General features: G+C 33.4%; 1 protein-coding gene across 4 annotated transcripts in view; it reads left to right on the top strand.

Moving 5' to 3' along the window:
- TyrRII (Tyramine receptor II) overlaps nt 1–15,106 on the top strand; it is a 148,511-nt gene that overhangs the window by 123,817 nt on the left and 9,588 nt on the right. For all 4 annotated transcript variants that reach the window (XM_073975420.1, XM_073975426.1, XM_073975414.1 and 1 more), the window contains one exon: nt 10,778–10,955. In XM_073975420.1, the coding sequence (XP_073831521.1) occupies nt 10,778–10,955 (178 nt within the window). The remainder of the gene's footprint in view (nt 1–10,777; nt 10,956–15,106) is intronic.

The following is a 15,106-nucleotide window of genomic DNA, read 5'->3' as shown; positions in this document are numbered from 1 at the left end:
CAAAGTAACCAAAGTAGGCGGGGCAAGTTCCGCCTATTTAAAGTTTTTTTTCGAAACATTCGAGTTATTATATCTTGGAATCCTTGCATATTAGGTATATAGTGCCTTTGGCAACTTTACAGAGGAGGGTATGGGGAATATTTTTGTTTTGTATGTGAAAATACGTGAACCGCTTGAGGGGTGTTTACGTATTTTCATATACAATATAAGCAACCAATGGCTAATCCTAATTACGTAATTTAAGTTAAAAGTACTACAAATAAGCAAATTTATGAAGTCGAATCTGGGTTTTCAATATTTTTTAAAAATATGTATTCATCACACATATTTCAAAGGCTGTTTAAATGGAGCGCACAACATCTTCTGTATAAATTTGTAATGAAAAACCATCAATAAGATATTTATAGTGTCAAATCACAATGCAATCTGGATAAAAATTTTAAAATATGGCCAAAACCCAATATCAAAAACAAGGGCTGCTAAGAATGTTATATGTTATGGTTACAGATTTCTTTTAGTCCGAGACTCATAGTGAAATTTGATTTAGAACATTTCTTTTTTTAACAGTATCCCCAAAAAGTGAAGGATTTTGTTAGATTTTGATCCACTATTGAATTATGTAAAATTAACAGTCCAAAATTAAAACAAGAAAATAGTATACCTAGATATATGGTTTATTCTGAAACTCATAGTGAACTTTTGTGTAGAATTTTTCTTCTTTTGACTTTTTTCACCTAGAACCAAGTTTTCTATTACCTACATGCATCAACACGAAAAACGAAGGAACAATTTTTCATCAAAAAAATTAGAAAATATTTATATGTTTTTTTTTCAGCAAAATTGATACTGATATTTTCATGGTTACTTACTTACTTAGCTGGACCATTACAGAACATTTGTTCCATAGACCGAACTAAGAAAATATCTTCAATTCTTTCTGTTTAGTGCTTCGCTTTCTGGAATACCGCGCATTGTCATCTCTTCATCCACTTGTTTGCGCCATCTATTCTTTGGCCTGTCAATTCTGCGTGCACCGCCATGCGACCTGTATTTATACGTCGTTTTAGCGGGTTCATCATCGCTCATTCTTATGATATGGCCTAGCCAGCACAATCGCTGCATCTCGATACGTTTATCTACACTGATGTCGTTGTACAGCTGATATTCACCGTTAACGCAGATTGGGCCTTAGATCTTTCGAAGAATTTTTCTCTCGAACACGCCAAGCACTGCCTTATCTGCTTGCGCAAGTACCGAGGCTTCGGAACCATACATTAGCACGGGTAGTATCAGTGTTTTCTAAAGCGTTATTTTTGTTTGACGAGTTGTGGCTTTGTTTTTAAAGTGCTTACTAAAGCCAAAGTAGCATCTGTTGGCCAATAAATTCTTCTTTTTATTTCAAAGCTGATGTCGTTTGTTGTGTTTACGGCGGTGCCGAGGTATACGAAGTCTTTTACTACCTCAAAATTATAGGAACCATCTTCAATAGTTGGTCCGAGCTCAATTGACGAATTGCGCGTCGACACCAACAACTTGGTCTTCTCGACGTTTACCGCCAGAACGTCTTCGGAGAGGTTCTTTCCTATTTTAACTGAAGATCTTGTGTCAGTTAGAGTCATTTTTCAAAGCCGAATGAGCTTTGCGGGGATATCAAATTCAGACTTGGAATACCTTTTGAACGTAGCGGGCAGTCGAAGGCTGCTTTATAATCGACAAAAAGGTGGTAGGTGCCGATCTGCATCTCTTGGGTCTTCTCCAGGATTTGCCGCAGGGTAAATATCTGGTCGATGGTGGACTTGCCAGTTCTAAAGCCGCATTAATAAGGTCTAATTATTTCGTTGACCATGGGCTTTAGTCGTTCGCACAATAACCCTGACACTATCTTGTAGGCGATTGGGAGAAGACTTATTATGCCCCTATAGTTGGAGCATAAAGTCTTATCTGCTTTCTTATTGACGGGATACAGGATGCTTAGGTTCCAATCGTCGGGTACGCGTTCTTCCTGCCAGATGGAGCTAAGTAGCTGATGCATACACCTTATCAGCGTGTCGCCTCCGGTTTTTGAACAGCTCGGCTGGTAGGCCATCAGCTCCTGGTGCCTTATTATTCTTCAGCCGGTTTATTGCTGTCTTTACCTCATCTTGGCTGGGCGGTATAAATTCAATACCATCTTCTGGGATTGGATCTGTGGTATCTTCGTCAACTTCGCTACTATTGTATACCAGCAGTTTGGAAAAATGCTCTTTCCATATGCTTAGCACACTATCTGTATCAGTTACCAAATTACCTTGCTGATCTCTATAGGAGGATGTGCCAGTGCCAAAGCCATCAGTTTGATGTTTCACTCTTTGGTAGAATTTTTGGACTTCATTCTGACTCCTGTACATCCCGATTTGTTCACACTCCCGCTTTTCCATCTCTCTCTTTTTCCTGCGGAAAAGTCGTTTCTCATCTCTCCTTTTCTTCCGATACCTCTCTCGTGCGCTACGCATTGCTATTGATTGTAAAGTAGCCCTATATGCCGCATTTTTCTCTTCGGTAGCAGCACGACACTCCTGGTCATACCATGGATTCCTTGGTGGAGGTCTCTGGTATCCAAGTACTGATTTTGCGGCTGTTTGCATGGAGTGGGCAATGTTTTGCCATTGTCCTGATATGTTATCGGGAAGAGGCGTGCTATGATTAAACAATTGGGCCAGTTGAGTGGAATATGCTGTTGTGATTGCAGCTTACCGATGCCCAACTTCCGTGTTGTGTCTGTTCGCACTTTGTTTGCTACGTTTAATCTGGTACGTATGTACCTTTGATGCAACAAGGTAGTGGTCCGAGTCTATGTTTGCACCTCGGAACGATCGTACATACAAGACGCTCGATGCATGTCTTCCATCTATCACAACGTGATAAATTTGATTTCTTGTTCTTTGATCTGTCGACAGCCAGGTGCCCTTATGGATATCGAGATGATTAAATCTGGTACTGCTAACTACCAGGTTTCTTGCAGCTGCAAAGTCTATCAGCCTCATACCATTGTCAGATGTTTCGCTGTGGAGACTAAATTTCCCGACTGTTGGGCCATAGATAATCTCCTTTCCAATTTTGGCATTAAAATCGCCTAGAATGATTTTAATGTCATGGGCAGGGCAACGGTCACAAGTTTCTTCTAAGCGCTTGTAAAAAATATCTTTGGTCTGTTCGTCCTTGTCTTCAGTGGGAGCATGAGCGCAAATAAAGCTGATGTTGAAGAATTTTGCTTTTAATCGAATTGCAGCGAGTCTTTCATTCACTGGGGTGAAGCTGGAGACCAGATGTTTTAACCTCCGACCAACTACAAATCCGCTTTGTGTCATGGCAACTATAATACAGTGCGTCACCTTTAGGTGTTGTTGTGACGCCTTTCCCAATCCATCGTATTTCCTGTATGGCAGTAATGTCGGCCTTGTACTTTTCAAGTACATCTACCAATGCGTAAACTGCACCTTCTCTATAAAGTGTGCGAACATTACAGGTCCAGATTCGCACATCATGGTCCTTAAAATGTTTGCGGGGTTCGTTAACTTTACAGTGGTTTGTTTTTCTTTTCTTTCGTTTTTTCATAGTATGCTGTTTTTTCTGGGGGAGGGTTAATACCCCGACGCCCAAACCCAAGTTTTTAACGTTCTTATGGGTGAACGCGCGGCACATTTTAGCTCACTACCTTTAACGGGTGTTAAAGGCAGCTACCCCAGGTGACACCACGGGGAGGTCAGTGTCCACTTGAGATGAGAGAGGGACCAAGATAAATCCTGGGCTTTGCCATGTTAAGGCCGGTCAGGACAGTTCCTTGGTATCTTCCTCACGGACTTTATATACATTGATCCTGGGAATAGCGAATTAGAATGTACCACAAACGTTCGGTAATAGCCTCTTAAGTATGTGGCGAGGACAAACGTCTGCTGAGAATCAAATATAACCTCAAAAGAATTTTTGTAAACCGTTTTGGTAGATTGAAACATAAACTAATAAATGTTATAGGGTACAATCGCTATATAGTTCAACCATATCATTTTACACGTGTGTTTTCTCCCTCTCTGTTGACTTTTCAATGAAAGTCAAATAATATTTTCAGTAATAGTTGAGGAGAAGAAATCGCACATTCAGCATTTATTCTTCAACATACATACATATGTATGTACAATGTAATATTATTGAAAAGCGTGCAAGCAAGTATGCCGAAAAGTTATGCTTCAATTGCCTTCGGGAAATGATGGGGGGAAATGATTAGAAAATACATATAAAATGTTGATTTTTTGATTGTAAAAATCAAATTGAATTTGTTGTTACAATGTTGAAAAAGGTAATGGGAAACATGAACAAAGAAAAATAGTAACACTATAATATTTTTTAGGAACATATTTGCAAGAAAATTGCAATGGATTTTCATGTAGTGTAAAAGATGGATGTCAGACTTAAGGAATTGATTGATTAATATTTTCTAAGGGAGGTGGATTTTTAAAAAATAGTTTAAGCGACTCTGGTTTTTATATAACAATTTTTAAGGGATGTTAATTTTTTCAAAACATTTTTTGAGGGACGTTGATTTTTGAGAATATTTTGTATAAAAATATTTTTTGAAGGACGTGGATTTTTTAAAAATCTTTTTGAAGGACGTGGGTTTTTAAAAGACATGGATTTTTAAATACATTTTAAAGGACTTAGATTTATAGTGCAGGTTTCCAAGTATTTTTAAGGTACGTGGATTTTTTAAAAATATTTGTAAGGGACGTTGATTTTTCGATAATATTTTTTAACTGACGTTGATTTTTTGAAAATATTTTTTAACTGACATTTTTTAAAAATATTTTTTGAAAGACGTGTTTTTTTAAATGTTAAAGGGTTTTGAAAATACTTTAAATGACATGGAGTTTTTTAATACATTTAAAGGATTTTTTTTTATATTTTTTAAAGGACGTGTTTTTTATACTTTTTACAGGTGTTAATTTATTAAATATCTTTTAAAGAACGTACATTTCTTTAAATATTTTTAAATGGGTTGAATTTTTAAAATATTTTTTAAAGGACGAGGTTTTTTTTTAAGTTTTTTCTGAAGGGGTTGATATTTTTTTAAATTTTAAATATTTTTTAAAGGACGTGGATTTTTTAAAATATTTCTACAAGGGTTGAATTTCTTTAAATACTTCTTAAAGGACGAGGATTTTTTTTAAATATTTTTAAAAGCGTTGAATTTTTTAAATATTTTTTTAAAAGACGGGGATTTTTTCCCTACACCACTATGTGGAAAGGGTATTATAAGTTTGTTTTGGGAAAAATTCATGTAACACCGCCGTCCATGTGTCCGTCTGTCCATTATAAATTGTAATCAAACTCCAGGCCGCAATTATGGACCGATCGTCACGAAATTTGGTATGGAGGTCAGTTTCACATCAGAATAGATAGCTATTTTAATTGGTGATGATCGTGAAATATTTAGCGGGTGAAATGGACCAAAAACATAATATTTATCCGATTTTGTAGCTGCTCTGTAGGTCGCAATAATAGTCCGATCGCCTCGAAATTTTAAATAATGTAAGAGTATATGACAAAGAAGAAGTTTGCAATTTGAGATGGCGATAAGATAATATTTAGAGGGTTAAATGGACCACAACTTTTGTGTAAAATTTTTAAACTTTTTTAATAAACATCATGTATCTTTGTTCCTGAAAGACACATTTTCCACTCGTGAGTTATATTTGGAAGATGATCTCTTGACCTTTCAATTGATGTTAATTATGTCGATGTACGTGATCAGATAACAGAGTTACAGCCTAATATATCCAGTTTTTTGTTTGTAGTGTAATCATAAACCCGCTAGGGGTCGCAATTATAGTTCAATAGTCACGAAATTTTGCATGAGGTAAGAGTTTAGGTTGAAGAAAATGCCTATAATTTTGCATGATGATCTTATATTATTTAGCGGTTGACATACACCATTACTTTCGTATGAGAAATATACAAATTTTATTTTTGGTCCATATTTTCATTCCTGGAGAGCATATACCCTGCAAAGTAGCCTATATATGGAATAATAGTTACTGACCTTTTCCCTGATGCAAATTGCAATAATGTGTCTGCTTGATAACGCACCTACTGCCTGATATATAATGTGTTTTGTGTAGAGAACCACAATTTCCTCCCATGCTACAAATTGTCTCTATCATGACAAAGAAATTTTCAGTTCAGTTGTCAAATTGGATTTTAATGCAAATATTGCAGCATGGGGTCGCCTCGCCACCTATTTTATACCTCAGGATTTAGGGTAAAGGGGATACAAACAAAATACGACCAAAGATGTGTCTCATCGAAATATTGGTTTTAGACCCCAAGTATATTTGGAGGAAACTCGTTTCAGACAATTTGAAGTCTATTTAGCCCTGTCCGCTCATCTGTCTCTCTTAATGTCTAACTGGCTAGTGCGCACGATAACTCTCGAACGGATCTACCGATTAGAACCAAATTTTATACAACGTAATATTTTGCCCAAACTTTGTTTAAGTTCGAATGTAGGCTATGTCGGTCCACACCTCCCCCAAAAAAGTTCAAAATTGTTTTCGAAAAATTGTGTGAACGATAGATAACTGGCGAAGTGAGCAATCGATTTGCTCCAAATTTTCCATATATTATAATTCCTTCCAGATATAGATCGGATAAGACTATATCGGTCCTTAGGGTACCTTCCACAAAAAATTCAGAAAATGAAAATTTAGGACTCCTTTCGAATCGTTTTGAATTTTTTTCAGCAGATTGTACTTGCGCCGCAAATCTGCAAGATAACTCTCAAGGGGATTTTCTGATTGGTCGAAACTTTACACATCGTATTATTTCATCCAGTTATGTGTCAGGTCGGAATATGGACTATATCGGTCCGTCCTTCGTGTACCCCCCACACAAAATTTGGAAAAAGTGCAGTTTGAGGACCCGTATCGGATCTATTTGATTATTATTTTCTTTTTTTTTTTTTGTTTTGAAGAATGTTCTTTTTACGGTCCCTTTTCTGGTCCCTTTCCCGGGGTAAGTCATACTTCCTGAGATTATAGTCCAGAAGTTCCAAAAATCCCTGCCGGCTTCAACTAAAATTACAAATCTGAAAAATAATTCTCAAATATTTCCAAAACTCAGAATTTAGCTTACTAAAATTGATTTGGTATAGCCATATTACGATACCTACAGATTCCACGTATTTTGAAGCAAACTCGTGTTACAAAACAAATATATTTTTAGGGGCTGAAGGTATATCACCGTTAGCGTAGCTGACTTGAATATGAATGATTTTGGGATTTATAAATTTGTTTGCATGCAAAATTTTTGAATTTCTATTCATTGTAAGTTATTTCTACCGGTATAAAATATATTTTTGATATCACAATATATGCCCACAATGAACTATATTCGAAGCATATGTGAGGTACAAGTGCACAGTTTTTGGACGATAGATCTTCAATAAACTCGCAATTTTCCCAATTATCAAATATACCAAATATGTTTATTTATTTCAAGTGTATTCCAGAAAGGGAACCTGATATTCAAAGAAAATTTGAAGATGTAGCAGGAAGGTCTAATCAGTGTGAATTTCAAAATTTTCGAATATTATTTAGAAATGTATAATTTATATACTTTCAACAAACATCCCAGTAAAGACAAGGGAGGCTTCTCTTATATCACTGGATTCATATTATGTTATTGATATGTGACTAAGGGGTATTTTGCCACCGTAGACAATTTGATGGGAATCGAACCCGGACATTCAGCGTGCAAGGCAGTTGCACAAAGTTAATTCCTACAGGTTCTGGTGTAGGGTATCACATTGTCGGCCCGTTCGACTATAGCCTTTGCTTACTTGTTTTGTTTACTTTTTGTGTTAATTGATTCCTGCACAACAATATTGATTCTTATAAACTATAGTGCAGGATTCCAAGTAAAGTAATACATATATTCAATCGTAAAAATATTACAATATAATTAATAATAATGTTAAATAAAATTGTATTATAAAAATTTAATAAAAAATAAAAAAGTTAATCAAAATATGTTTCGATATTTTTTAAAGGACGTGGATTTGTATACCCTCAGAATTTATGCTAACGAGATGGCCTCATCGAAATAATGGTTTAGACCCCAAGTATGTTTGGACGAAATCCGTTTAAGACAATTTGGAGTTAACTAAGCCATGTCCGTCCGCCTGTCTGCCTGTATGGCTGGAGCGCAAGATAACTCGGTCCAAAATTTGGCTTTCGTAATATTTTGTCCAAACTCAGTTTAGGTTCGAAGATGGGTTATATCGGTCCAATCCTTCCGTTACCTCCCCCACAAAAGTTTGATATAGATCAGGTTCGAATATGGACTATGTTTGTCCACTCATTCGGGTACCTCCCATTCAAAATTTCGGATAAGTTCACTTTAAGACCTGCTCTCGAATTACTTTGATTTTTGTTGAAGCAACTTGCATTCGCTGCCTCAATTACGACTGTAAAAGTTGTTTAGAGGCTAGACCAGACTTTTTGAGAAAACAGCCCGAAAGGTGTAAAAAACCTTGTGTAGTGGCTAGCGTGCACAATCAACCGATTTGGTCCAAAATTTGGTCTTCGTCATATTTGGTTCAAACTTAGTTTCAGTTTGAAGAAGGGCAATACCAGTACACATCTTCCGGTACTTCCCCCTCCCAATATTTAAAATGTCATTAAAATGGAATGCACAATATCTCTTGAACGGGGCAACCACTTTGTTCCAAACTTTGGATTGTGTCCAAATTTAATTTAACTTCTAAAACGGCCCATATCGGCCCTCACCTTAGGGTACCACCCCCACAAAAGTTAATCATTTGTGTCTAAGTCCAGTTTTGGGGTCTGTTCGAAGATCTTTGGTAAATGTATAGCGCTGCTTTTCGTTGTGGTCCTGTTTACAGTAATATTATGTTCTGAATAAAATCCACTTCCATAATGGACTATGTCGGTCCAAGTTCCTTCAAGTTCCTCCTAGGCAACACTTTTGAACTAGTCGCCAAAATTCTGAAAAGGCTCTAAATACATTCGATCTGTCCGTAGGTGAAAATTTCAATTCACATAGGCTGAGGGTATATGTCTGGCTGCAAAGCCGACTGATACTTTTCTACTTGTTTTAATATTTTTCAAAGGACGTGAATTTTTTCAATATTTTTAAAGATTTTCCAATATTTTTTGATTGTTCTTAAATACTATTTAAAGGGCGTCGATTTTTAAAAAAAATTTAAATGACGTGGATTTTTTTAAAATTTTTTTTAAAGGACGTGTTTTTTATATATTCTTTAAAGGACGTGGCTTTTTTTTAAATTTTTTTAAGGAATTGGATTTTTTACAAATATTTTTTCAAGGGGCGTGGATTTTTTAAATGACGTGGATTTTTTTAATTTTTTTAAAGGACGAGTTTTTTATATTAAAAAATTTAAAAAAATTTATTTAAAAGGATGTGGATTTTTTACTGATATTTTTTAAAGAGCGTTGATTTTTTAAAACATTTTTAAATGACGTGGATTTTTTTTAATTTTTTTAAAGGACGTGGATTTTTTAAAAAATATTTTTTTAAAATTTTTTAAATGACGTGGATTTTTTTTTTCTAAATGACGTGTTTTTTATATATTTTAAAGGGCGTGGATTGTTTTTTAAATGTTTTTAAAGGACGTGGATTTTTTACAAAATATATTTAAAAGGGCGTGGATTTTTAAAAAAAAATTTAAATGACGTGGATTTTTTTTTTAAATTTTTTAAATGACGTGGATTTTTTTTTAATTTTTTAAAGGACGTGTTTTTTATATATTTTTAAAGGACGTGTTTTTTATATATATTTTTTTAAGGGCGTGGACTTTTTTACAAATATTTTATAAAGGACATGGATTTTTTACAAATGTTATAAGGGACTTGGATTTGTTTTAGTACTCTATAAAGAACGTGGATATTTTTAAAATATTTTTTAAAGGACGTGGATTTTTGTCAAATATTTTTTAAAGGACGTGGATTTTTTTAAAATTGTTTAAAGGACGTGGATTTTTTACAAATATTTTTTAAAGGGAGTGAATTTTTTTAAAAAATTTTTAAATGACGTGTATTTTTTTAAAAAAATTTTAAATGACTTGTATTTTTTTAATTTTTTTATAGGACGTGATTTTTATATGTGGATTTTTTAATTTTTTTAATTTTTTTAAAAGACTTTGATATTTTACAATTATTTTTTAAAGGGTGTGGATTTAAAAAAAAAATTAAATTACGTGTTTTTTTTAATTTTTTAAAGGAATTGCTTTTTTCACATTTTCTAAAGGACGTGGATTTTTTTAAATTTTTTAAAGGACGTGGATTTTTTGCAAATATTTTTTAATGAGCGTGGATTTTTTAAAAAAATTTAAATGACGTGGATTTTTTTTATTTTTTTAAATGACGTGGATTTTTTTTTATTTTTTAAAGGACGTGTTTTATTTATTTTTTAAAGAACTTAGACTTTTTTTAATATTTTTAAAGGACGTAGTGTAAATGATGTTTTTATGTCATGATCAAAAGGCAGATGACAGCTCGAACATATTTTAGAAATACTTTTGTCGGGACATTTCATCATTATTTTAGAAATTGCCAAATCACAAGCAAGGAAACAACTTCATTGATAAATTTTACTCATAAATCAACTTTTGTATTTTTGTAAATTGGATTTTCATACCATACTTTAGACATTTCCATTAACTCATCATTTTTTTCTCTCTTTATTTTTATTTCTCCACTTACAGGTATGAACCCGGTCGACGAGTGGATGGCAACACCGTATGTCGTTACAATCAAAATAAAGGATATGTGGTATTTTCGGCAATGGGTTCATTTTTTATACCACTGGCTGTAATGCTGTATGTTTATCTACGAATTGGTTATGTTTTGACATCCCGTCGTCAAAGGATTGTTAGAGATGCGGTAAGTTTTCTTCTAGGATATTTTGTGTGAAGAAGGGAAGCAGTTATTTAATTTTTTGTTTTGGAAAAAACATGGAGTGGGAGAATGTGTGTGACACTTATTACATACATACTATGTACATACGTATGTATCTATGTGTGGTAACACGGTAATAAGTTTTCCTTTATGACAAGATTTAAACGAAGTCTCTGCCTTTAAAATTCCTCTCTCTCTTGTTCCTCTCTGCTGTCACAACAGCTGCGACTGATGCTGCTGCTGGCAGCCATTGTGGTAGTAAATATCATTAGTGGCCCTATTAATTTTATGAGGAAATAAAAAATATTATGGAGGAAACGTTTTTTAATAGTGTGATAATACTTTTTGTTGTGCTATAGTGGTGTGAGAGTGTATGAGATGTTTGCCAGTGTGTGTGTGTGACGGAATTTGTAGTTGTTCCGTCTGTCGGCTAGGTGTGAGACAATATAACAAAATTTATGTGGTATAAATTGGAAAATGTTGCTTGGCATTAAAATTTACGACAATAACATATTTTCCCAAAAGAATATTTAATGCGAATGAGCGTAAGGAAGGAAGTAAGGAAGATATTAGTAAATTAAAATGTTATGATATTATGTAATTGGTTTTTGGAAAATGGAAGGAATGAGGATGTAGTTATTGTAATAAAAATGTAATAGAGATTAGATTACACCTTGCACATAGAAAAATTTGATCGTGCCATGAGCTAATGTCAAACAATATCAATTTAAAACATCAACTTTAAGTGAGGTGGTATTTTTAAACATATTTTTTTAAAGGAACGCACACATTTAACATATTTTTTATAGGCGTGAATTTTTTAACTATGTTTTTTAAGGGACTTGGATTTTTTAAACTTTTTTATGCCACGTGGATTTTTAAAAATATTTTTAAGGGAATTGGATTTTGTAAAAATATTTTTTATGTGCATTTTTAAATAATTTTTTAAGAATCGTTTACTATTTAAAATATTTTTCAGGCGACGCACAGAGGGGAAATTTGTGTTAAAATTTGATCAAAAGCCCTAGAAAGCTCATTTATAGTCGGATTGATATAAAATTTTGCACAAAGCATATCTTCTGTACAAGGACTAATCCTATAGAAAATAATGAAAATCGGTCCAGATTTGGATGCAGCTTCCATATATATTCGCATCTGATATGAGATAAAAATGCACCAAAATCACTGAAATTTGACACATGCAACCTGAACTAGCCTAAAAAACATTGAGTCAATTTTCAAACAAATCGGTACAGATGTATTTATAGTCCCATATACATATATTTCATTCCAAATTTTATTTTTTTAAACTTACTTGAATTAAATTTTTCTCAATTCACATGGGAAAAGCCGTGAATATTTCTGAATAATGCAGACATATTTGATAGGTGTTGGTTTAGTCTGATAAATAAGAGTCCCGGTTATAAGGCGGAACAAAATTTAGTGTGAATAAATCTTGCAATTCCATATAAAAATATTTCATATTTTAGTTGAGAAAAATTAGATTTTTTTCGGAATGGCGCAAATATGCGCAATTTTTTATGACTGAATCTGATATTTAAAACTCAAGCGCGTAAAACATTAGAAGAAACTATGGTCGGGAAACGACGGGGAAATAGACTTTTTCACTATTGAAATTGTAGTTATCTTAAAAATTATCATAAAAAATTGTTATAAAGAGGATATGTATCACCATCATTAAAGATCAAAGATGTAAAATAAATCTGAAAATTTTAAATGCTAATCTTGTTCTGAGACTGTTCAAAAACAATAAATCTTGAAAAATATAAATTTTCGCGGAAATAGTGTCATTTTAATGTCCACCTAATTTCTTAGTTTTCGAAAATTTGCTTTTTGTTTTCAGTATGGCTGAGTTCAATCGACTGCTGCATTGGATTGGTTAATCTTACAAAGTCGAGGATGGTTATAGCAAATGTAGAAAAGAGTCTGGTTGCCGTTTATCAACATTTTTTTCATAAAAAAACGATTTTCATATTTTGAGTTTTGAGCAACTTTAGGCCTATGTTTCCCCTCTGTGCGACGTGGAGTTTTTAAAAATATTTCCTTAAGAATATTTTTTTAGAAATATGTTTTAATGAAAGAAAATTTTTTAAAACTATTTTTTAGTGACATAGATTTTTTTAAGAATATTTTTTAAGGGGCGTGGACTTTTCAATATTTTTTAGGACTTGCATTTAAAAAAAATTATTAAGAAAAGTGGATTTAAATAAAAATATTAAGGAGACGAGGATTTTTTAAAAATGTTTATTAAGAGACGAGGATTTGTCAAAAATACTCTATATGGGATGTTTATAAATATTTTTTAAGTAACGTGTGTTTTTAATTTTTTTATATGTTTAAGGGACGTTGTTAAAGGATTTTTAAAGGGGTTTTAAAATATTTTTAAAGGACATGGAGTTTTTAATACATTTTAATGGACGTAGATTTTTCAAAATATTTTTATAAGGACGTGTTTTTTTATACTTTTTACAGGGGTTAATTTTTTAAATATCTTTTAAAGAACGTAGATTTTTTTTAAATATTTTTAAAGGGGTTAAATTTTTAAAATATTGATATTGATATTGTTAAATATTTTTTAAAGGTCGTGGATTTTTTTATATTATTTAAAAGCGTTGAATTTTATTAAATATTTTTAAAGGACGTGGATTTTTTAAATTTTTTTTTTTAAAGGGTTGAATTGTTTTATATACTTCTTAAAGGACAAGGATTTGTTTTAAATATTTTTTAAAGGCGTTGATTTTTTTTAAATATTTTTTTATTTGATTTCTTTAAAAATATTCTAAGAGACGTAGATTCCTTTCAAAAGATTTTTTGATTGACTGGGATTTTTTTAAATACTTTTTAAGAGACGTGGATTTTTTAATATTTTTAAAAGGACTGAATTTTTTTAATATTTTTTGAGGGACGTAAATGCTTAAAAGCTAATTTTCAAAGGACGTATATTTTTGAAAACATTTTTAAAGGACTTGGATTTTGCTTTAGTCTGGACTATTTTAAAAATTTTTTATAGGACGCGAATTAGTTAAAAATATCCACATAGTTAAAGGATTTTTAAAAAATATTTTTAACGGAACTGCTTGTTAAATTATTATGTGCCATTTTAAATTCGTTCCAGGTGATAACTTATATTTAATATTGCATATGTGCCCTTCATTCACATGAATGTTCAGTGTATATCTTATATACCCGATGAAGCTATAGCTATCGATATGTTGCCTTCTAATTTAAAGACTTGATTTCCAGTAAGACCAAAACTTCGCTGTGCATACCATCTGGTATTTCCATTGATTTCCATTGATATTTATGAAAGTAGGAGTGGTCGGGTCTTATGGTTTGTACATTTTACATACATATATAGCGCATTTAAAAAATAGGACGCAGAGTATAACCAGTACCTCCGAAATTTAACAAAATTTATAGCATTTTTCCACCAAGGACCATCCCTGTACATCATTACATCATTATATGGAAATCGGTTTTGAAGATATAACACATTTATAAAAGTGGGCATGGCCGGGTCTTAAAGCCACAAATAAGTCTCTCGGGTCGGAGAAACAACCACCATTGTCTATCGAATTAATTTTTAAACCACGCTCCGCCAAAATTCCACAAAATATATAGTTTATTTTCTCCAAGCACCAGGGGACATATATGCAGCCAATTTTCACCAGGATTATACCGGTACATTCCCTGAAATTTGTAGGAAAATCGGCTCAGAAGTTTCAGAGATAGAAATTGGGCGTGGTCGGGTCTTAAGGTCCCAAACTGAGTACCTAGGGTCGGAGAATCGAAGGGTGGAAGTTCGGAGCAGGGTGGTTCGTTGCAGAGTGGTTCGATATGTAGAAGTTCGGAGCGGGGTGGATGGGAGGGTGGAAATTCCGATCGGGGTTGATCGGAGGGTGAAAGTTCCATGCGGGTTGGTTCCGATGGAGGAAGTTAGAAACATGGTGAATCGGAGGGTGGAAGGTCGAGGCAGGGTGGATCGGAAGGTGGAAGTTCGGGGCGGGGTGGTTAGGAGGGTGGAAGTTCGGAGCGGGGTGGTTCGGAGAGTGCAAGTCCACAGCAGGGTGGTTCAGAGTATGGTTGTTCGGAAGAATTAATTCAATTAAATTTAT

The sequence above is a fragment of the Musca autumnalis genome, unplaced genomic scaffold (assembly GCF_047663935.1).
Source record: "Musca autumnalis isolate F117 unplaced genomic scaffold, ASM4766393v1 scaffold_1, whole genome shotgun sequence".
NCBI lineage: Eukaryota > Metazoa > Arthropoda > Insecta > Diptera > Muscidae > Musca > Musca autumnalis.
This window is presented reverse-complemented; position numbering and strand designations above follow the sequence as displayed.